This window comes from Plectropomus leopardus, chromosome 14 (genome assembly GCF_008729295.1).
Source record: "Plectropomus leopardus isolate mb chromosome 14, YSFRI_Pleo_2.0, whole genome shotgun sequence".
Taxonomy (NCBI): domain Eukaryota; kingdom Metazoa; phylum Chordata; class Actinopteri; order Perciformes; family Serranidae; genus Plectropomus; species Plectropomus leopardus.
Genome location: NC_056476.1, coordinates 25892314 through 25917616, shown reverse-complemented (window position 1 = coordinate 25917616; position 25303 = coordinate 25892314). Strand labels below are relative to the sequence as shown.

General features: G+C 41.2%; 1 protein-coding gene across 1 annotated transcript; it reads right to left on the bottom strand.

Moving 5' to 3' along the window:
• Positions 1 to 303: 303 nt before the first annotated feature.
• LOC121953787 (chloride intracellular channel protein 4) lies at positions 304 to 24719 on the bottom strand. The gene is made up of 6 exons (XM_042501007.1): positions 24336 to 24719; positions 9648 to 9757; positions 6488 to 6613; positions 4955 to 5061; positions 3695 to 3876; positions 304 to 2127 (listed from the first exon to the last, which is right to left on the bottom strand). Exons 1-6 carry the CDS (start codon positions 24402 to 24404, stop codon positions 1963 to 1965), a joined length of 759 nt encoding a protein of 252 aa, XP_042356941.1. The 5' UTR covers positions 24405 to 24719; the 3' UTR covers positions 304 to 1962.
• Between the last annotated feature and the right edge of the window lie 584 nt (positions 24720 to 25303).

Sequence of the window (25303 nt, the reverse complement as noted above, 5' to 3'; positions counted from 1 at the left end):
CATTCTAGCGTAATGAAAACAGAAATCTTATTTTTAGATGATTATTAACAAATAAAAACATACCTCTGAATATTACATTCCAATTCTGCCAATAGATGCCCCCGGACTTTTAACACTTTGCACGTCAGGGCTTTCACTATTCTTTTAAAATTTGAAGGGGTAACTTTCATATTAGTATGGGTAATATAAAAACATCGAAGCAGTAAAAGAAATTTGGGACAAAGGCAACCCAATGTCTCTGACAAGACTGTCAGCATTTTAATATTATATATTTTAAAAAAAAAAAACAAAAAAAAACAGAAGTCAGAGTGCCAATAACTTTATTTCAATTCAGTCAATATTGTTAAAAAAATCCATGACATAGCTTGGGTCTTTTCTTTGTACAACATCACACTCATGTTGAACTAAATGAAATGAACTCTGAAAAACCCTCCTGCAACATCCGCAGAGAGAAAAACAAGTAAGGCAAAAGAGGAGATGGGTTTTTTCTAGAAGTAAAATCCAAGCAGGCAAGAAATGAGCCCGTTTTCCTCATATTCAGATGAAATGTATAAAATTTACACATTTAAATTCCGAGCAATCAAAACAAATATTTACAATTCCTTTTTTTTCTTAATATCAAATTTGTTTCATAACAAATGTTCTGGAAAAAAAACCCATGGCAAATGCACTAAAGCACTTTTGGAGCTACTGTGTGATAACGTACATTCACTACCTCAGAGATCAATCTACATACTGAGGAGAGATTATTTTCATCGCTGCTCTCCTGCTTTGTTTTTTCTTAAATATCTTTCATGTCGCCTGACTTGCACATTAGTGTCCTTCATTCCGTGCACTATGGAGAATATTACAGTGAGAGTGTGTCTTTTTTTTTTCCCCGTTTACATAGCCGGAGTCATCCTATCCACAGTGAGATCAGTATAATGTGCCCCTTTTTGGTCCGCCATGTGTAATCTAAACTATCGCTACAGTCAGCACGACCGACTTTCCTTCATGCTTCACAAGAGAAGAAAGAGTCAGTGAGCTTTTCTGTGGTTGATTAACAAAAGGGCATCCTAGACATCTACACCTCCTCGAACATCTGTGCGCTACATATAGTTGAATATTTCTCAGGTTAGATTTGTCCTGAGTTGTTATTCTGCAGCCGGGACAGGAAATTCCCTAAAATTCTACTGAGCTGAGCTACTTTTGCCTATTTGAGGCGACGAGAAAATCAGAGCATAGATGCCAGGTAGCTTTTACCTGCAGTTACAATTCGTTTGATTTATTTTAAACAGCTTGACATTAAAATAAAGCATCTCTCACTTGATATGTCAGGTTTGGATTAGCTTCTACTTAAACCTGTCAAATACTTGAGCCAAAAAACACTGAAGCTTCAACACTGTTTACAATGCCTCTTAATAAGCCAAAAGACAAGGAAAATAAACGGCTTCTCAGTGTTCATTTAAAGCGATCCTAGAAAGAGCTATTTCAATAATAAACACACAGTCGACAACAGCTTGTGTGACCTTTCCCTCTGCACGCACGCAGACAGGAGGTCAGCTTGAAGGTCACTTATCAGGGAGTGTGTTTGACGAGGCTCCTGACATTGATAAGCGCTGATACTAGTCTGGCTGCTTCTCCGTCGCCTTGCCGTCTCGCAACGCCTCACAACATTTCATCAGCAAATGAAAAGCAAAAGCACTTAATGATGAAAGGTGAACAACATTGCCGAATCAACTAAAAATAGGTCTTTGTAAAAATCGCAGGGGAAAAAAAGAAAAAGAGAATCGAGAAACGTCCATGCATTGGGGATTTGCCCTAGATGAGGAGAGAAGGAAAAGAAGTCCAGAGTTTTTTCTTTCACGTGAACGAGCACAACAGCCCCGGTGCTGGGGAGGGGGAGGTGTAGGGGTGTGTAGAGAGGGCGTGGGGTGGCGGGGTGAGGGATGGAGGGGAGGGAAGAGGTCGGGGTCAAGGAGTTTATTTGACCAGCCTCTTGGCTACGTCTCCGTAGGCGATCTCGATCTCTTTGTCGCTGGGGCAGGTGTTGGTGAACTCCTCGCGCGTGTAGGCGTTGTTCAGGTACTTCCAGACGGCAGTCATCTCTTTGGGGATCTCAAAGCCTCTGTACTTCTTGGCCACCACCTGATGAAAGACAGTACAAGTTAGAAATCTCACCAGCTGAATGAAGAACTCTTTCATAAACTCAGAGCATCAGAAAAAATAAGACCTAAGACAAAAATCATCCATCAAGAAATTAAACTTGTTTAATATTTGGAAGAATTTTAAATATGTGACATATTTAACTAATGATAAATATATTTATTTTACTAATATTTTGTTAACTAATCATTAAATATACTCAAAATTGCTAACATGGCACCACTATTGTTAGATATTAATCATTTAATCAAGTAGTCAATCAAGGGAAAATTAATCAACAAACAATTTTGACAGATGGGTAATTGTTTAAGTCAATTATGAAGAAGAAAATGCAAACGACTGACTAGTTCCAGCTCCAGGGTGAAGATATGCTTCTTTTCTTTGTTGTTATGATAGTAAACTGAATATCTTTTGAGTTTAAGACTGCAGTTTAAACAAAACAAGATATCTGAAAGCTTTAACTGGGAGACTGGGAAAAAAAATTGTAATTTTAATATTTTAATTATATATTTTTTATTTAAAGTCCTCAAGGCATTTCTTTAAATATTTATTTTTCCTGTGGACTGTAAAGTTCAGTTCAGTTTCACTGCACACAAATAAAAACTGCATAAAATCCGAAAAAAAAGGTATTTATTATATTTGTAATGTAGTGATCACCAAGACCTGAGTACTTCATCTCGCTCTTCTCATGTATTTGCAGGGCTGGAATGATTATAATCACTATTTATTTATTTAAAAACAAATGTACAACTGATCATTTGATAAAACATTATTTTAAGAAAGACTTTTCTACATTTTTACCTGTAGTAACACATGTCCACTAACACAGGGATTTTTCACATATTTTGCCTAATTAAATTCCCTCTAGGGAGAATGTGGGTGTGTGATGACTCAATTTCTTGACTAATATTGCCCCCACCCTCCTACTGGTTTGTTGCACCAGTTTGGGTGAGAGAACGCCTGCCTTTATCATTCTTAGGGCATGGCCACACACGAGTGATCATAGCCTGTTCAGGCAACATTCATGCTGAATGCAGGCAGTGCTGCAGGTGACAGTTGTATTTGATAGCTAGCTTGCTTCCTAATAAAAGTCGGTCATTTATTTCTTGTAAATAAATAGAAATATCTGTACATTTTCTTTTTTCTTACATTCCATGCCTCTCTCCTGACTCACTGCCAGCCAGGCAACATATCTCATGTCTGGTAGTTCGCATGCTGCATGGCCAACATCATACATACTTCTTTACTGTTGGTCGAGGCTGTGATTTGGCCGGTCAAATAACTGAACTCCACGCGATGCAAATATGTGAATTTGCTTGGCCATTGGAAGTAAATGTTTTTTCGTGCCCCATCCTCCAAGTAGGTAAATATTTTCTAATGATACATTTGTTGATGAGTTACCATGCCTTTGTCAGTTCATAAATTTAAGTGACCTTATGCCTATTAAGACCTTGCATACCAACTCAGCCAAAGTTAAGTGTTCAATGGCAACATATCACAGATAACAAGACCATGATTCAGTGATGTTTTCAAACACTCCCTTGCTCACCTTGACTATATGCAGCTTGGGTAGCAGGTTACAGTCAGCCAGGGTCATTTCATCACCGTCCAAGAATTTGCGGTTGGACACTTTGACGTCCTCGATGCTGTTGTGGTCGATCTCGTCAGGCAGTGGTGAGCGAAGGTACTCGTCCAGCTTCTGCAGTGTCTTCAAAAGGCCGCGCTCCAGAGCTAAAAAGTGACACAAGAGATATGAGAAAACGACACAATAGTTTTCATTTTACTTTAAATGTATATTCTGTATAAGCAAAGAACCTTCAACAGTGTTAAATTATGTTGGTTTTCCCCTTACGCCTATATGCTGATCAACCACATGGGGGCAGCATTTGATAAGGAGATAGCTCTGTGTAAATGTACAGTATGTGCAGCATAAATACAGGAAACAAGCACATCATGGACACCAGCCCAATAGATTGCAATTCAGTGGTGTTCTGCTGTCACAAATAATGCCTGATTTAAGGCTTATTACCCTCCATGTGTCAGTGGATTGCATACGTTAGTATAGGTGGTATACTTTGACCTCACCCTATAGCCATCCTTCTGTAGATCATTCATGAACAATTCATTGCATTGTTAAAAAATATTACATGAATGTTCGATCCAGTGTTTCAACAGTAGTTACTTGGGAAAGCTTTTATCATTGAACCATGAGATTCAGCCTCAAACTCTGTTGACACAGCCTTGACTTTCACATCGAGCTCCCCGTGGTTCAATATTTTCCCAGGGTGGAGAACAGCCAACTAAAACATGATACTAAATCTTGGAATTTTATGAGCACTATAAACATCCTTAAAGGGAAACAATTGTACAAAACAGTTTCACCCAAGATGTTAGAGAATCAATGGGACAATAGATTACATACTTCACATATCATTGCCATAATCTTATTTGTTGAGTTTGTGATATGGCGCCCTCTCTTGCAGCGGGGTCCGAGGTGCATGAATCAAAAACAGGAAGGATGAGATTGTGGGTTTATTCTCAGGAAAGCTGCTCTGTGGTTTTCCAGAGAGCTCCACCAGGTGAGATGGGAGCATGAGGACAACAGGAACAATAGCTCTGTGTTCCTGAGTGAGGCTGTAAACCACCAATCAGGGCTGGGCTACCGATGTCACCTAGCAGCCAGCGCTCTGCCGACACAAATGGAAGGTTTCTGTATCTGTGGCCTTTACCAGCGTGTGTGTGTGTGTGTGTGTGTGTGTGTGTGTGTGTGTGTGTGTGTGGGCGTCAAAGAAAAATACAGGTAACTTACCTTCATTTGCATCTGGTTTTGAGTTCTTAATGAATGCTGAAAACTTGGCAAAGATGTCCATACCAGATGTGTTTGACTCTGGGTGTCTTGCAGCAAGCTTGATGTACCTGCACACAAGCACACACAAGTAAATACACATATGTATGCATGGATGGATGGATGCATGTATGTTGAGCATATATATGTATGTATGTATGTATGTTGAATATACTGTATACATGTATTTATGTATGTATGTATGTATTAAGCTTAAAGGATAATTCTGGTGATATTGTGTATTTTTGTTACTGTAAACAAACCCAATTACAAAGAAAAGACCAAAATGAGCAATAACTTAATCCTATTAATTAATTTTTAGTTGTAGAGCCAAACCCTCGTATTAGGGCTGGGTATTGTCTCAAAACCTACAATACCAGTGCCAAAACTAGTAACTAGTAGATGCCAATAGAATACGTCATTTAATACCCATAATGTGAACTGAGCAGCCAAACTGTCAAATGTTTTGGTGGCATCTTGGAACGTTGAGATGCCAACTCTGTCAATTTGCCGCAGTCGACTTCACCACACTGCAGACTGCATATGGGCTGTAGCTGCTGCCACAGGAGTGTGAGCTTTTTGCAAAGGAGTTGGTGAAAGAGAACATGCCCGGCTGCACATACACATTGACAGGGTATGTGTTATCATCAAACAGCTAACACTACCTTACAATTAACGGATTTATCGACAGAGTCGAGCCATTTCCATGTAAGTTTGAAGAACTGCTCGTTGGTGGATGTTAGCCAGGACTGGTGAGCTACCTCGTGTTAACCAGCCAGGTGTTGAACTGACAGCTTACCAGGAGGATACCTGCTGCTCCACAGACTGCAGCTATAGAAAGTTTGCTGATCTGGTGAGAAGTCTGGACTGTCTGGGACCAGACTCCCAGTGCAAAAAGAATCAGATGGAGGTATGGTTTGACTAGAAATGTTTCGTACTTGGTGCTTAATGCTTGGTCCTGGGTTATTTCAGCTGATACCTCAAAGGCATAGAGTGCCGATACTCAACACTACCTAGTATAACATATTTCTCTATGTCACAGGCCTGAGTCATTGTCCAAAAATTACCATGAACATTATAACAATAGGTTGTTTGGGGTAAATACGACAAACACATCCTGCAGCTGCAAATATTTACGAGAGCACCAAATGTCTATTATTTCCCTGCAGAAAATAGTTACTCCTGTTTCAGTTAAGTTTGCTAAAAAATCATATAGTGCCAAGCTGTTTTAGCCCAAAAATGCAGCTTTTTTATTTTAAAGTAGAAACAAATGGACACAGAGAGACTGAGTGCCACTTTGCTTTGGTCATGGGATTTGCCGACAATAAAAAAAATCTGAAATATTGCAAACATTTGTATTAAAATTCATATAAGGCCTCTACCATTCATTAGGTGCTAACAGCAGTTAAAAGCCAATAGTGTACTCATGACAGCAGTGTGGGCTGCTCTGAGTTTAGGCGTGTTGAAGTGTTATCACAGGGATGAGAAAACACTAACTTGGGTGGGCAGAGGACATCCTCAAGGAACTCCTCTATCTTGTTGACGTCAGTTTTGACCTCGCCGTTGAAGGTGATAAAGGGTGGGTGTGTTCCCGGGGCCAGGTTCTGGAGGTCTGCGGGCTTCCTGGAAGAGAAGACGAGGCACTTTAGTGGATAAAAGCAAACAGAATGAAGCCATGCAATCAATATTTGTTTATAATTCATAGCTAGTAGCAGTAGCCTTTAATCTCACAAATAAGAGATTAAAGCAATGTAAATAAGACACAGGAGTCATTACTGATTTGCTGTTTCCTGATAAAACATGTATAAACTGTTTATTCACTTCAAAGATTTCAAGCAAGATCAACGGTCAACAGTGCTGTGACTCTTTGACAATCTGCTGCACTTAAAGCACATTTTTCAGAGCCATCCAGCCCTCTTCTCCAGCTACAGCCACTCAGTGCTCTGTCTTTAACTGTGCACGTGTGTGTTTGTCTGTCTCCATGAGTGTTTTTTGTCCCTTTCTCTCTGCGGCCTTCGAACCAGCACATTATGTACCAGATGTCTCTGGCAGGCAGATGACACTGACGCACACATAAACAAAAATGAGCATGTGTTGAATGAGTAGTGTGAACACAACTGCCTTGTGAAATCGACAGAGTCCAGACGCTGAAACCCCTTGAGCATGAAGACAACTAAACACACAGCAGTGTCAGTTAGAGTCTAACAGACTGGCAGAAGCCAGCAGACGGTGTGAATCCTCTTTGATGTCATGTAACTAGCAACAACATGCATCTGTAGAGACCCTGAAATAATCCAGGTTTTTAGTATGAAAATTATTCCCATGGTGACTGAGTTTTGGGACAAGCCATCTGAGGGCACCAAAAAATAAAAAAAGGGGAAATGACTTCAACTCTTTGGCGTGCAAAAGGGAAGTGGCACCCTACCCCAGTGATATCATCGAGGAGTGGGTGGCAAACTGCCTTCTGAATAAAAGGCTTTCATCACAGAAATGAATATTAACATGACAGCCTTAACCCAAGACAAGATGTAGACTCAGGCAGGATAAAACATTCTGACTTATGGTCGTGAAATGTGACACTCATGTCCTTCCACAGGTGTAACAATGTGCACTGTTCTTCCATATAAATACTGCAATAAAAAAGCCATAAATATGGCAACACACACCTTTTTTTTTTTGCAATACACAAATGCTTTATATTTGCTTAGGGTTACAAACACTACGTATATGGTGGCTGCAAGTAACAGCCCTTTAAATTTATGCCTTAAAAGCAAATTTCAAGAAAATTTTTGAGCAAATTTAAGACTGATTTTAATACAGATCATCTTTTTGTTAGTACAGCATTGCAGATTAAATAAAAGTAAGTAGTGGTAAGTTAGCAGGATTTCCCCACACATTCATATTTTTATGGCAGCCCGTCACAGTTAAATTATTTTCTGCCACGTAATGATTTTACAGTTTTAGAGCCAGACAGTTTATTAGGAGCTCCGTTGGAATATATACGGCATTTGGTTATTTATTGTACCACATTCTCCGAGCGCAGAGTATACTCTGGGCACAGACAGAGCAGTTGAACGTCACGCGCAATGAAAATGAAACTTTACCATTCTTTGCGCTGGGCCTAAAACTTCCACACCTCTGTAGCAGCTGCTCCTCTCATCCATTGATCTCATCAGCCGTGATCGACATATCAATAACTTAGACTCCTTAAACTGCTGCTGAGGAAATAAAAGAACCCATGACAGGTTCAGCCTGTACTGCGTTCACGGATGCGCAAAAACGTCCCAATTTAAGGATGAGACACAGAATGAAAAAAAAGGTACAAAGGATAAAAAAAGGAAGTTAATCTACAATTATCAACAGGTAAGTGCAATTACAAAGTATCATGTTCTGTGGTACGTTTAAACATTTGTAACATCAGAAATGTGGACTTTTGCATAAAATAGCTAAACTCATTTAAAGAAAAAAGAAATTAAAAGATGGATAAATTAATTTAAATAAAATGTTGATGGAAATTAAGGCCTCAGAAATTCAAATTTAAGACTACTTATTATTTCTTGGCCTAACATTCATATAATTTAACTTAAGACATTTTAAAGACCTGCAGATACTCTAAATATAGCCCGGAAAAGGCAAATCCTGGATCAAAATTAAAGAAATGAAGCACGAACTATTGACTTCAGCTGAACAAAGGGTTGTTTGAGGAACGCAGGGTAAACAGACACTGCTTAGCAGGTGGACATCCTGCATTGCCTTTTGGAGGACATCGGCAAGCTCGGTTCTAAGTCCATTCTCCCTCTTCTAGGCAAAATATATGCAAATATACCCAAACCAAACACACTCATCTTGAATCTGCAGGCAAGCGGGAAAGGACTAGTCAAATGGACACTGCTTTCCTTTTTTAGCTGTATAAAGGAGGCCTGCTATTTATCAAGTACATCTGTAGTGTTTTGCCAACAAGCAGTGGTCTCCATGTCCCAGGGGAGGAGGCACCCGGCGAGGAACCAGCTGCCATACTGATGAACCACGCTTTGGAACAAAAACGGCAAAAATCTCGAGTCTGAGTCACACATGACAAAGAAAGACCATATAAACCAAACATCCATCTGACCGTGTCTGAAAATAAACTGGCACTTGCCTGTAACACGTGGAAAAACATTTAAGGAGCATTTAGATGAATCATGCACACAGAAACAGTGGGTTTTGGTAAAGATCTTCTGGTGCAGGAATACACGTGGGAAAGCACGTTCCCTTGCAGTCAGAATTGCAACTTTTTTTAAGCCTGTGGTGAAAAATAACATGTTGCCCACCAAAATTTGGACAGGAAGTGAGCAGAGCCTAAAATAGCTTCTCAGGAGTCTGTATGTTTATTTTCCTCTGATTTTCTCCAGCCTGAGAAAGGGTCATGGGAAAACCAAATAAGCAGTGGGGAAGCAGTGAGCGTGTCAGAGGTGGGGCTGGATCAAAGCGTAACGAAGCCGCTAAGACCTTTGTGGAAACGCCCAGAAAACAGGAGGAGGATATCAAAGGGAAAAAAGATTGGAAAAAAATGTATTTATTTTTTTTTTTCAACTCTTCAAAGAAAAGTCAATGAAGTCTGCAGAGGAGGAAGATAAGAAGAGGAGAGAGGAGGTTGGGGAATGGGAGTCGGACTCACCTCTTGAGGTCCACTGTGGTGACGTTGAAGACGACTCCTTTAAGCCAAAGGATCATGAAGAGTCTCTGGGAGAAGGGGCAGTTCCCGATGCTCTCTCCATCACTTCCCGCCTTAAATAAACACACAGATAGCACAGTTAGATTAGATAAACTATCAGCAATATGAAGGAAACATTACTGAAGAGTACACATAAGATGGCACCAGTTTTTATTTGGGGCGACCGATATTGGTTTTTCAAGGCAAATACCAATTATGAGTAGTCAGTAAGATATTTGTAACCGACATGTATTTTCAATAAAAATGAAAATATTCCTGTCAAAATTTAAAATTTAGAATATAACAAACTCTAACACAAAACTCTGTTTAAATGCCTTTGGCCAATGTTTAACCAAAACTAAAACTTTCAACATCATATACAGCAAGTTCACAGCAACTTTTTTTAAATAAAGTTAAGTGAAAATTTAAATTAAAAAAAAAGAATAAATACAAATAGCACTCTGAGGTTTTACAAAGTAAAAGTTCCTCCCATGCCAACACTAACTCTGATACAGATTATCTGCAAAATGACAAATATCTGCCCCGATAATCGGCCAGGCAGATAATCTGTCCACCCCTAGTTAGTGTCTTAAGGAGAACATTAAACACGGGTTAGAAGCATCCCAGATTTCTATTTACTGCAAGCATAAAAAAACAAGACAGCAGACAAAGATTTTAAAAACATCTGCAACAAGTTTCTAGTCTTGATAGCACTTGGCTAGAGGCTGAGACTGAAACAACCCGACAATCTCGACAGAGATCACATCAACCTTTACAGCCCGCTGCATTTTACTGCACTCACCCAAAGAGGGCCCATTTCAGACAATGACTCTTTCATAAACATTACAAGCTGCCCTGGAAAAGACTTAAGTAGGAGGGAGAAAGTGGAGAACTGACCCCCTTGTCTTTAATACTTCAGCACACTTCCCCTCCATTAATCTGCAGAACTACTGTCTAAGTGTAAGAGGAAACTTCTGGAGTGATTAAACTTCAGACTGCCTCTTGTTTCCTCTTTTGCTAGACTGCACAAACACAAGGCTGAGCTGTGGCGCTGGGAATTGTATCAATGGAAGAGGCGCGTGTCCTCCAAATTAATGATGGACGCTCATCAGCAGGAGACTGAAAGGTCATTTTGAGATTTCAAACACAACGTGTAAATGTTCTTTTTGAAGTGACAGAACAGTCCAATCACTCCATGCAGGATGAGAAAAAAAACAATAGCTGTGATTTTTGTCTCACTGCCACACACACAGCAGTAAACAGAAAGGCAAAGGGAGGGGTGCTGCAAACTCTCAGAGATATCGCCTGCCTTCCCCACAACCATCCATCTCTTTGTCACGCTCTCTTCTTTCTTTTCCAACTCTCTAAATTACAGCCATGTATGGAGTTAGGAGGGTGTAGCAGAGGACAAATATGGTTTGGATTCAACATCAGAAGGCAGAATTGGCATTTCATTTGATTAACAGAGCTTTGCTCGGTATCTTAATGAAATCTGCCATGCTGACTGCGGCACAGTAACGTCTGCGCCAAGAAAACCTAATTAATTTCTAGTTAAGCCACAAAATGGCAAAATTGAGTAATCACTGTGAAACTAAAATCAGATATTGTTATTATTTCTACTTTTTCATTCTTGGTGCAATGATGACAATCTGATTTACTTCTTAAATGCACCACCAGACATATATCACAACCTTTATAATAAGCCCCCTTTTACTTTGCCTGTTCAGGACAGGAATACTGTACCACTATTCAACCTCGCCATTCTGTATATAAGGTATGATAGTGTGTGTGTGTGTGTGTGTGTGTGTGTGTGTGTGTGTGTGTGTGTAAAACAGTGCCAAAACAGTGTCTTTGTAATAACGACCGTTGGCAGTCACCCAGGTGTGACTACATGTTATGCATGCAACCTTAGTCTGTAGATAAAGATGGACAACATTACAGTTCCCCCAAAGTGTAGCTTTTTAATCTTGATCGCCCCCTGGTGTCTGCCTGCAATATAGGTTATTAAGAGCACCCCTTCATGTTAATGTATGGGTCATTGGTCAAACCAAAAACTAAAAGTACACACCATATATATTTTTCCAAAAAATGGTTTCTGTCACTGAAGGAGTATATTGGTATACTGCGCAGACTGCGGCTCTCAATGACATCACCATTTCAAGATGGCAGTGCCCATATCTACAGTCTATGTGCGTGAACCACAGCTGGAGATATAAAAGTCAGCTAGCAGCAGGTAACGGCTAACTCAAAAAAGAGGAACAGTGGCCGAAAATGTCTGCAAGTTGTGGGAACAATGTGATTCAGGACTATTTACCCTCTAGAAGGCGCTGCTGACATGTATGTCCTATGTCACACGAGAGGCCAATGCTGTTGTTCTTAATGCCACACCTCTTTCGATTCTGTGATGCCAGCTCACTGTCTAAAATCACACACTGGAGTGGCATGAGACTTTGGTTGTTTGCTTCTGTGTAAAAGTGCAAAGAAAGCATAAAGAAGGGACCCCTATAATGTGATCTCTGTGTGAAGAGAGCTACAGACTTGGTGCAGAGCTCCGTGGCCCTGTGGATACCAAGCCTGTTGAGGTATGCCATTATCCCGGCAAGGCAGGCCAAAAAAGAATGCACCTTATTCATCTATTCACAAGGACAAGCATGGAGGTCATTCAAGTATCGGTGCTCTGGAATGCACGTCTTCATTCAGTGTATAACTGCAGCAGAGCCTCTGAATATCTCTGCCTCTAATGTTGTCAGTCTCTCCTCATTCCCCTTGCACTCCTGCATCATCCTGCAGAGGTGATATGCAAAGTGTGAATATACGGTATGTGTAATGCAAAAGAAAACAGGTAATTTGTGTAAGGCAAAAAAGCCTACACAAATTACCTGTTTTCACACAGACTTGCAAAGAGCACTGAATGAAAATAAGATCCAAATCAGTTTTAACTCAAACGCTATCTTGACAGAACACTATCTGAAGTGCAGGTTCTGCACCGTCTTCAATAGTGGACATTGTTCTGGAGTGTTCAGTCAGTCCGGCAGCTCCCTGCTGGTGTGGACAGGCTGGTTGCTGTTGTCCTCTGTGTGACGCCCAGTGGGATGGCTCTGTTTGATCTGCCTGCTGGCTCCCATTGTACTGCGGCTGTCCCTCTCCTTCTCCCTCTTCCCTCCCTCTGAATTCAATATCTGAAAAGCTTGGATTAGATCACTGCCTTTGTTCAGCAAATGAAAGTCCTCTTTTCACCTTACATGATTCAATTCGAAAATAAAGCTTCAGCCATGAAGTGTTGGGGGGTATCATGGTTCACGGCCATCACTAGGCTAAACTAGCATTAGCTGATCCATAGCGGATCAGAAAGACATCAGTGGGATGATTACTCCATTTCCCCCACAGTGCTGCACCTACAGAGAGCCATTCACTCCAGGATTAAGGGTGGCAATGCAGCGCAGCAACGGTTCCCATGGCAATGGCCAGACTAATATGACATGGAAAGCAGAGCACACAGTGTGTACGGGGTTACCAATTCACAGGTGAACCGCCTGAAGTGAGCTCCCTTTCTGTAGTGACAAAAACCACACGACACAATGTCATTGTGAATCAAAAGACATTTACTGTACTTCAACACAACGAGCTGCATTTTGAGCTCAAGTTTTATGTCTCAAGTGGGAAAGAAGAAGGCCATAGCAGCTGAGAAAGACATTTCACACTTTTGTTTCTCTCCCAGTCTGTCCTCAGAGCCATGGCAGTGCTCCTACCCTCTGGAGTCTGCAGCAGCGCAGACCGCAGCTTCCTGCCAAGACACTGAAAGCAACTATCTGCTGCAGGGGAAGACAGACAGCTAGAGAGAGTGATATTACAGTAAATAAGGAGGAAACTATGGATCATGATAGACGTGAAGGAGAACAAGCAGTAATCGATGCTTTAAGTGGGAGATAGCATTTAAGATAGCAAGCTTCAGAGGCTGCGCGCTGTTTGGCACGCTGCTTGTGTCTTCCTCCTTCCCCTTTATCCTTCTCCCCTTATCCTGGGCCCCTCTGTAGAGTCGGGGGGGGGGGGCATTTTGGGAGGAGGGAGAAACTATTCCAGAAATGTCCTGTTACTCCCGCGGAAGAGGGGGCTTTGTTTAGTTTAAGTGATGATGCTGGTGGAGCTGCGTTTCTGCTGACATAAACTGCTGCTCTGTTAAGGCAGGGCTGTCCTACATTTCACAACCAAAGTGGTATTCAGCAGTTATTGTGCTGTATAACACTTCAAGGTAGCACCTTGAAGAATAACCTCAGTGGGTCAATGAAAATGAAAACAACAGTTTGGCATGAACAACACAAAATGAGTAGAAAAGCAGACCTCTAAACCAGTCATATTCAACTTATGGCACGCAAGCCAAATCTGGTCCCTGACAGGGTGATGTGTGGCTCCCCAACCATTTTTTAAATTCACAATAAAAACAGTGCATAAATCAAAATAGAGTTTGTTCATCAATAAAGTTCCAATGGAGGATCCCCTGTATCCCCTGAGGTTTTAGCTAAGCCCCTAATGTCCTAAAATGCTACAAACATCCTACAATCCTAGATATGTCCAAAAATTCTAGAAACATCCTAAAATACCAGAAACATCGTAAAAACCTAGAAAAGTTCTAGAACCCTATAAATGTGCTAAAATCCTACATTGTCTAAAATTCTAGAAACATGCTAAAATCCTTGAAATGTCCTAAAAATCCCAGAAATGCACTTAAATCCTAGAAACATCTTAAAATCCTAGAAAGATGTATGGGGCTGCTGCGACTGGCCCCTGGCCACCTGCCATTTTGCAAAAGTGGCCCCAAAGGAAAGCAAGTTTCCAGAGTGCCACTATTACAGTGTGACATTCAGGAAAGGGCTGCTGGAGAACCTTCTATACAGCAACAACACAAAGCCGTTTTTGTTTGTAGAGTTTGAGGCACGTCACCAGTTAGCAACAGGGGGGAAAAACGCCCCAATAAAACACATAAGCAAGGCAAGAAATTATTTTGACTGGGCCCTTATAAGGCAAAGCACATCAGTTGAAAAAATTCCCCTTTTTTTCCAAGAAGTAAGGCAGGTTTTCACAGGAACACTAATAGTACCCAGTGCAGAGCCTGCTATTTTGCCTCCTGTGTCAAAAATGACTCACTTCTTGCAGACGGTTGCACCATCTTCCACAGAGATTGGTACAGAGATTTCCCTGGATGTGAGGCGGTTATAATAAAGTCCGGGGCACAGTAGCAACGACAGCTGACTACTGCCAACAGGCTCTCAAGTTTTATTTAGGGCTCAATGGACGGACCGTAAGTCAACAGATGCTTGTTTATTTAATGCCAAACACACACAGCTGTCCAGTGGAGGGTGTGAGTCATGCTCCAGTCGGATGTTATCTAGGAGTCTGTGTCCAGGACGGCGTGGCCCCGCAGCAGAACAATGAGACCTCAGTCAGCAAGGGGGCCAGTGTCTTTAAAACACTTTTTCCTTTTCAAAACACATACACAACAGGGAGGTCGTCATACCTCTTTATCACTTCCCCTATGACTGTGCTCATGATGTAATGACCAAGTTAACATATATCAGGAGAAATGAGTATATGCTACACCTTAACTGATTAGCTTGAACATAATAAAAGCACTTTAAGGTATGTGCACTTTCAACAAGCACAAAAGGTTCCCTCCTCACAAGTCCAGTCCTATAACAATTTACAAGCAGGCACATAAAACCCAAGAGCTGTTCAACTAAACCTCTACTTCTGTTATCCTCCCACTTTCTCAGCCATTCACAGATACTTCTACAAAAGATCTTTCTTTATGACAGAAGTTTACTTTTTTTTTAGATGGGTGATGTGAGACCACAGTTACAGTAGTCAGCGTTCAGGGACAATGGATTCTGTTCAGGCTGAGCCCGGTCCTCCCAGGCTCTGCTCACAGTCTAATTTTAGTAACGTGGCCGCCGTGCCTTCCCCTCCCCAGCACACTTCATATTCTAATTTGGGTGGGCTGCTCAGCAAGTTCAAGCCACACTTTGACCGAATAAGGAATTGACGATGTAACGAGCGCCGCAGCTTTCCTCCTCCTGTCCTGCTCTGACGCACAGCAGGAATGTCTGCTGGAGAGGAGGCAGCCATGGTAACATCATGGCAACGCCTCTCCCTGTGTGCTGGACAAGTACACAGTCCGGACCTGAGTTCGGACTGTAACGATACTGAGCAGCTGAATGCTTACGCGGCCTGCTGTGGTCGACTTTGCTGAACTGAACCAGGTTGAGAGAATAAGTACCTATACTTCATTTGTCTGACACCAAAGGCCGATCTGAGGTCAAGACAAGCCACAGAACAGCAGCCCTAAACCTACAATGCCTTGCTAAAAGGCACTTCAGCAGGGTACATTGTTTTTGAAGGCCGCTAACAATATTTTAGGCTCAAGCTGCTGATGTATTTCCAGTGTTTACACACCTGAATAAAGACAAATATTCAGAATTTCAGGCCACGAGAAAACACAACCAGACTAAAAACAAGCTTTCAAAGGACTGAGTATAGAGCTGACAGTCGATTAATCAATCAAAAACAAAATAACTGTTCACTATTCTGATAATCAATCACTCCTTGAAGTCATTCTTCAAGCAAAAATGCCATCCATTCTCTGGTTGCAGCTTCTCGATTGTGAAGATTTGCTATCCTGTGTCAGCGACTCCCAACCTGGAGGTCAAGACCCCTTCTAATAGGTGCTAGGAAAATGTATTGAAAAAAACAATCTGGGAAGTTTAGTGGCTAAGACGTATGACTTAAAATTAGAGATGTAAGTTTCAGTTACTTTTGCTTTCGATTTTCTGACATCCATCAGCTAGTGAACTAACTGCTTAAAAAAAAAAAGTCGGAAATGACGTGGCCTTTTCTTTTCTTTTCTTTTTCTGGTGCTCCACTGATTCAGTGAGCTTTAGCACTGTGTTTCAAAGTGCTATCCATTTACAGGTGATAAAATGTTGATGTTTTGTGATGTAAATGTTTTACCTTTTATTTTAGTTTATTTTGGCCTCGCTGACCAACACGTGGATGGCTAGAACATGAACATATGGGAACATAGAACCCATGCCCACCGTTCAGTCTCCACTGGTTGGCCAAGGTTAGCCTTGACTGCTCTGCACTGCGCACCACCGCAGTCAGGTGGGAGCTAGCTACTGGTCCTGCTCATTTGCCAAAATAACCAATAGCCAACATGTGTAACCGATCAAACACATTCCCCTTGGTTGACTGTTGACATACCGAGTACTCCTGTGTTGAGAGGCTGTATGTAGGTGAAGCTTTATTTCAATGGTTCACAAGTAGAATGGTTGGGAAACAATGCCTAATGGGATAGTAAATCTTCTGACAATTTACTAACCGAGCAATTTATCAATTTATTGGGCAAATCAGCATATGAATATAAATTACAAATGAGCCTTGGTTGCAGGCCTGGCTGGGTATCACTTGAAAATGTGCTACACTAGTGCAAATAAGTTACAGTACCTATACAGAAACAAAACTGATTTTCTCTCTATCTTAACTTAACTTATTGAGGAATACAAGGATGATTTTCTACAAAAAAAGCCTTATCCTTATCTTATCTAAACACCAAGTGGCCTTTTAAGGAATCTGCCTAAGCAAAAATTCACCCAATTATCTAAATGCTACATCTGATATGCAAAAGTTTTCAATACTCGGTCCTATGGGTAGATTTCAGTCATTTGCAAAAAGGTATTTAGGCCCCATGTCTGAGTGACTCAGGCGAGAGAGCCTGAGTCCAACCACATTCAGAGATGAGTGTACAGAGGAGTCAGATCTAGCTGGAATATGGAAACGTCATCACATCCTTGGTGTGGCTCTGATTCAAGCTGACATCACTCAGTGGAAACCTCGACACTTCCCGTCAGACACAGGCCTACTGTGCTGGAGTGCAGGAGCGCTGTCTAAGTACCAGCAGTTTCTGTGGAAAGTTGGAGACTAAAGTCTAAAAGAGGCTTACTGCATGACCATCCTACAGTAATGATGTAAGCCAAGTCAATGATTTTATAACTACTGTATTTAGCCTCAGAGTGGGAAAGATAAGACAAACAGCCAGATAGGGTTTCTAAAGGCATGGGACGGGTGTTTGGTGATGAGTAATACAGATCCAAAATGATGGAAAAACAAACAGACAGCCATGTGTGAGCTCAGAATGAACCAACAATCACCCTCTGCTCTCACTGTTGTTTCAAGTGTCCAACACAAACACCGTGCTGCATACTGAGGTCTGCAACAGCTCTAACTCTCCATCCACTTACACATTCATAGACCCCGGGGTGATGACTGGGGCAGACTCACGTATTCACACTTGCATACACAAAACCTGCACCTCCTTGTTTTTCCTCATATTTGCATAGGAAATAACATGAAAACCAGCCTCCACATGCTGACCAAAAAATATCTAAAACTTCTTCGAAATCCAATTTCTCTGTGCATAAATTTAAAAAAAATCATCTTGAGCCTAAGTGTATCCTGGAGCAATTCCTTCAGGACATATGTCTCGTCTAGACAGCTGTGAACCACCCTTTGGCACAGACACAATGCCACCAAGCTGTTACCACACATGCCAGATATGCATGGCAGCGAAAGCCTGCCCTGTGGCCACACAAACACGGGCCTGATCAGTAATTCTGAGCAGACAGTGCGTCTCTCTCTGGCAACTCTCTGGCTGCGTCCACTCTGACATGCAGTCGAGTTGCTTTTTAGTACCAGCCTGGAACAAACGTGCTGCCTGGCTTTCCACATCATAAAAATCAAACATGCAAAACCATTGAGGAACAGCTCACGCACAAGCCTTTGCGTTTGCATGGGTGTGGACTGTACATTTATGTATATATGACCACATGTATGATATAAGGTGGCGTAACAGACTTGTATTGAGACATGTTATTTGGTATTTCTGCAGTAGAAATAGTGGCAATGTAAGTAGCCTTTATGATGCAGTTAAATTATCTCTTTAAATTAATTTCAGCTATAATTTCAATAAATCATTATTTTTAGCCCTTGTGCAGCCATGATTTAAATGTTAACATTAACAAGTGTACTCCAATAAGCCTCCTACAGACCGTGAGATTTTAGAAATTTTACAAGTTTAATACAAATTACACTGTGTGAATTTACGTGTATGCAGACTGTATGATGACAACTCCTGCAGAATCGCAGGCTACGATGTACATTAATCAACATCATTACACAAGAACTAAAACTATTATTATACATATGTATATAACTGTATTTGGGACAGTACACTGTGCACCTTGATGATGAGTCAGGAAAGATGCTTATGTCATCCTATCCTCCACTTTCAGGTAGTACACTTTGGGTTATACCCGCATTAGCTGGCTCCTCTGGCACGTGAAACACAAGCAGACTGGATCATGTTGAGACTGATTGAGTTACATGTGCGAGCAGAGCAGATTCTCCTCATTTAAGAGGTCACACACCTCTGCTGACAGTGAGGATGATGTAACAGAAAGAAGGAGTCAGAGGTTCGTTTTCCCTCTGAATCCTGATCTGGTAAGGTTATAATTGCAGCAGTAACCTGACAGCCCTAATAGTTCACAAGTAAAATGCAGCAATCCATGTACTAACGAGACTCTCTGTTGGGATTAAACCTTCAAAGTCTCAGATCCGTGTTGTTCTAGGGTGGCCTCACTTCCTGTCCTTGAGCTTACAGGAGAAATGCCTCATTAGCCACTAGCTTCCTGGTCGGGCAGCACAAACGAGACAAGCACTTCCTCCTCCTTACATGGTGAAGTAAACTTTTCCTCAGGATATATTACAAAAACATGACTTTATACGGCACATATTTATTCAGACACAACCAGAAACGACCCAGCATTTATTCTATTAACAAGAACATGAAATGGACCCATAAAACGCAAAGACTGATCGCATAGCTCCTCTTCAAACTGTGTAATAACACACTGCCAGATCGATTAGGCCGGTGTCCAGAGTCACTCAACCACACATACAATGAAGAAACAGTGACAGGCCAGGTGCTGTAGAAACAACAGCTCTCAGCAACAGCACAGCACTCTGCAACAGTAACAAGCCATTAATCTTTGTCCCCTAACTCATGATGCTGACTGCAGCACTGCTATATGCTTAGGAAAATAAACTGCTCTATTGATTTTACTATAAAAGAAACTGTACTCAGTTGCTTAGAATATCACCCAAGGGGAGGGGAACACATTTCCTTGCATGTTATTTCATGTGACAGCATTGATAGAGCACAGTATTTTCTGAAAAAGGTCACTGTGTTTTCATAAAACAGTGCATCACAAGGCACACATCTGATTGTCACATGTTGCAAGTGATAGTACAATGACACATGCAGCTCTTCCCAAGGCCTTTAGAATAAACTTAAAAGGGACAGAGTCATGTCTACTGGGAGTTCAGGGTGTGACACATGAAGCATGAGATCTTTTCTCATGTCAAGGGAACGGAGACTTGAGAATCTGAGTGGGCTTTGTGATGTGGGTTTACTGTTCAGCACTGAATTATTCTACAGAGAATAGACCCTGATCATCCCTGCAGAGGTGCTGTTTTGTTGCAACCTGTATTTGGCATGTTGCACATTTCCATCTCCATGGATCCCCTGGAATTGTCCTAGAGGACATACACAAACACAGGCAGGCTGCAGACTTGAAAGCACTTCTTCAACATGTTTACTGGCTCTGCTCCTTACTGCTGGCAGCACTGTGGAAGTCTGGAGGCAGCAGAAGGTTTTGTACCCGGTAGCGTGACCTTGGCACACTTGCAGCCAAGAGACGCATACACAAGAAGAGCCTGTCATCTTGTCTTGACTCATCTATATTCTGCTCAACATCAAACATTCCAGTCATATGCTGGTGGAGACTGACTCACCAAGAAGCTTTGTAAATTTGGGGGAAAACTGAACGAAAACAAGCAATAATGCATATTAACAACAACACCATCCCATCCCGTAGAGCAGTGATACTCAAATTACTGCCCGCTATAGGGTGCCAGGTGGCACATAAACTATTTTCTAATTTATAATAAAATAAAACACACTGATTGACACTGAATTTTCCTTGCAATTTTAATGTAAATTATGTAGGGATGCACGAAATAGGATTTTTTGACAATATCCGATATATAACAAGTGAAATAATAAAAGGCTGAAACCAGGCATTTCATTTATTGTATGTACTGATAATATCATAATGTTTGTGTATTAACTGGCTCCTGGCCTCCTGTCATTTTGTAAAAGGGGACCCTCAGCAAAGCAAATTGAGTATACCTGCTTTAGAGGTAACCAAGACAACCCCCAACATGATGTCAGAATGGCTTTCGAGGAAATCACTGATTCAATAAGGTAGTGCTGTAATCAATAGAGAAGGATAGATGAACCTCGGTTTAGAAGAAGAGATATTTCAGTTACTCACTAATTCTACATAATTATATGCAACTGCGCCCTTTCATTCCCTTTAGCTTCATGTAATACATTTCCCGACTGTCACAGCACATAAGAAAATCAGATTTAGGGTTTCATATTACCACTTAGCCATGTGATGTGTGGAAGCGCCAAGTGAAACAGACATGGGTGGATGCTAAAAAGTTACCTCTGCAGCACACAAGCATGGATTACTACTCATGTGTGCAAAACAATATCTAAACTGCAGCACTGTGATGAGGTCAAGGGTCGATCCTCCCTCTTAAAAAAAGTCATTATATCATGCTCATTTGCAACTGAGAGCAATATAAACTGACGATGGCAAACTTCATGTCCACACCCTAAAAGATGAACGCAATGTAAAGTGTTCCCATAGCAATATGACAACTGCAGCTATAAACACTACAGGTAGAAAGGTTGCAAGATCATCCAAGTAACTCTAAACTGGCACAGTCAGCTACTTTCAATGGGTAAACTGTTGTCACTGCTAAATTTTTACAGACAACTCGTGTTGTAGAAACATAATTAATCAGCTTTGATATGTGGCGGTGCCTTAACAGATCTGACACTGCTGTGTGTAGAGAGCACACTCAGTTCGTTATCAGCTGTTCCCAGAGGCCCAGCTCACAGCGGCGTGCCTATGGCAACCTGCATGCCTGCCATTGTCTCCCATGACTGTGTTTAACGCAGCACGGTGAGAACAACGGCCTCAATAATAGATGTGGACATGACGGACGCTGGCACACACAACACAGAGCAATGTTAGAGCCATGGAGACGAAAGGCTGTCTTGCACACAGACACAGAATGGAAGAAACTTCTGTAGACAAAAGGCAACACAGTCCAGAGTAAGGGAGGGGCTGAGAGGGAAGAGCTGTCCACATGTGTAAACCTTCCAGGCCTGAGGATGATGTAACCTCTCCTGCAGGCTTAGAGGGGTAGTTAGAAGAAATGGTGCTGGCCAGTATAGCTCCGTTTGTTCGGCTGCTACACTGTGGGGGCCTGCTGTTCAGTCTCATCAATGTCTGACTACAAAGGCTTCTCTTAAAGGAGTCAACAAGGACAAAGTACAAACAAGCAGGACAGAGGGTTTTTGTGACTCCATTGAATCAGAAAAACTGGCTATGACTAATTCAGTTACTGAAACTGAAGTGTACAACTTTTAAAGGCCTGTGCTAACAAGACAGTGGTTAGGTCCACACGGTTAGGGACAGTACTTTATCAAAGTAGGGAGGTGGCTGTGGTGTGACTTTATTTTTTCATATGTATATATCATTTCCTTAAGCCTTGCTGAGTGACTGGGGGAAAGTGCGTGGCCCTGCTTTTTCCATAAATAAGCATATTTCACAGTTTATCGCTGTGATGAATTATGTGATTTTGGAGATTTATAGAGAAAAAATGCCTTTCAAACTCACATGCTGCTTTTGGGTTTCTGATGGTATTTAAAATAAATACAAAATGCAACCATTTCACGCTGTACGTCCTTCCCCTGAGCCAAATGAAAAAGCATAACTCCCTCCTTAGTGCTGTGTTTTGCCCCACATCCTCCCTGTCATTAAAGGGTGGCAATCACAACAGGCCCCAAAATATAATATAATCTTGATACTTTTGTCATGATACAATATTAATCCAATTTTAAATGATTCACAATATGTTGAATATTGTGATATCATAATTTGCAATATAATACGATTTACAACCTTTTTAAAAAATGTAAATTATGCCCCAAAGTAAAATTAAGTCAGCATCTGTCATCTGTTGTATCTAATAAGATAAAGATCCTCACTTAAATCATTTTTATTACAGAAAATTGTATGTGTTTGAATAATAAAAAAAGATTTTATTATTCCAGAAAATCGCTGCTTGGTGTTTGTGGATTGATATAATATTACAATGCAAAATATTGCGATCCTATCCCCCACTCCTACCTCTCGTGAATATTGAACAGTCTTTTACTACAAGCATGGTTCGACTAAGTTCAAATAAAAGTAGATTTTCAAATAACCTCTTTTTTTATTGGACTTGCCATAATTACTCCGATCTGTAGAATTCAAAATCTATCTACTACTGCAACTATCCACCATTACCATAAAGTGTTCACTCCTCCAGTCAATAACACCCCACTGCACCATCGCCCACAACCCTCTCCCAAAAAAGAACCCCACTACAACTCCCTCCCACTCCCCCTGTCCCCAGCCACAGGCTCCCCCTTTTTTCTTTTCTTTGCCATTTTCCCGCCCTGTAAAGCAGCAGGCTGAAGAAAGGAAAACAGCCATTCACAACCCTACACCATCACCATCCTCACTGCTGAGGCAAAATTGGATGAAAGATTACAGTTTAATGGAAGGCACAGTGATGCTGTTGAGCTGATATAAAAAAAATAATAACAATTATATGATCATCCATCCAGATCCCTGATCTATCATCAATTCTGAATGATAATAAGCTTGCATGGCATTTAATAACAAGTACCAAGAACACCACTGATGACACATGCAATATACAGTAGCCCACAACTCTCTTTCATAATCCATAAGTAAAATAACGTGGGAATTTCTGCATGCAACATCACCACCAAACTTGCAGATATCTTTGATGGCAGACTGAGTGATGACAAGATGACCAAACATCAAACTCAACATTCAAATGGCTGGTTTGAGTATTCACCAGTATCCACGTATGGCTGGATTTAACGAATATGAGCACGTTTACTATAATCCACCACTCTGGGAAGCCAAGCATCAACTTATAATACAGTAAGAGCACATGTGCCAGTGTTGAATCGCCTGTTATAGTCCACTACTACAGAGCTTTAGTGGACGAATTAGCGCCCAGTTCTCAGCATGGCAGCCTCTTTTTCCCCACGATGGGAGCAAAGCTGCCTCCGCCCTGCCTGTGACACTGCAGGCTCCACATGGCCACAATGGCAAAGTGGGTTATGGATGTAAACCCTAAAAATTAAACTCAATGCGACATGAAATCCTCTTCTGTTTTTTTGTTTGTTTGTCAGAAAGCCCCATGACTGAAACGTTCGCTTGCTGTTTTAGCTAAACAAAAAACTAATTTGTAAAGAGAATATCGAGCATTACTCTTCTTTCTGCGACACAAACGAGTATTCACAACCACAATAAACTGCTTATTTCAGTTACTCACAATGTAAAAAAAAAAACTTGTCCCATGCGGCTCGTGTTGAGGTCTTACCTTCACAAACAGCTCGATAACGGGCTCGTTATCCGCCTTTACTCCGTTCTGCGGTACCGACAGCGACATTATGGGTGCTACTTTTTCAAGTTTTGCTAACAAAGATGAGTTTTTCTTCTCGCTACCACGCCCGAGTTAGCTCGGTCCTCTTCTCCACCTCTCTTCTTTTTTTCCGCACTGGAGCCCAGTCGGCGCCTTTTCTCCCCAAGGAGGACCCGGTGCTCTAGCACAAAAGTCTGTTTAACAAAGCGGACGAGGAGGCAGCGGTGTCTGCCAGATACTACTGTCTCGTTGCTGTATAACTTAAAACTAAGCTGAGCTACAAAAACATCGTTGAAGTGCGAGGCTATTTACGCTGGTTGAGTAGTGGTGATGAGGACGGGTGGGAAGGAGCAACGGGAATATTTAAAGCCGTGATGTCATCCAAGGCGCACACATACAAAAATGTGGGCGGGGCTGAGGAGGCAGTCTTCTTGTTGGGAGGAGGATGAGGATGCCTGAGAGCTGCCCAGCAGCTGCACAGACGTTATGCTCTGAAGTGTGACAAACCTGTCCTTTTAAACTTATTTTGTGTATGTAGTTTGGTAAGCTTGTACATTTACGGTTGTACTTACCAACACACAGAAGATGTGATGATTTAAAGGTAAAAAAGTGTAAGACTGGAGAAAGTTCATTTGGTTTCTTTTAAAACACGGGGGGAAAGCAATGAGTAACAGATCCGTCACAAGAAAATAAGGTCTGTCTCCTAACTTTGCAAGAAATTAGGAAATAGTTACAAGATGACCTGGAGATTAGTTAGAGAGAGATACAATTATTTAAAATAATGTTTGTTTTTTTTTATAATTGGGGAAAATGACCTGCAATGTTACAGAGATATATATATGTTTGTGTAGATTAGCACTTTTCTAGTTAATATTATTTTCTTTCTTTCTTTGATTATTTAATTTATTATTTCTTTGTCCTTTTTT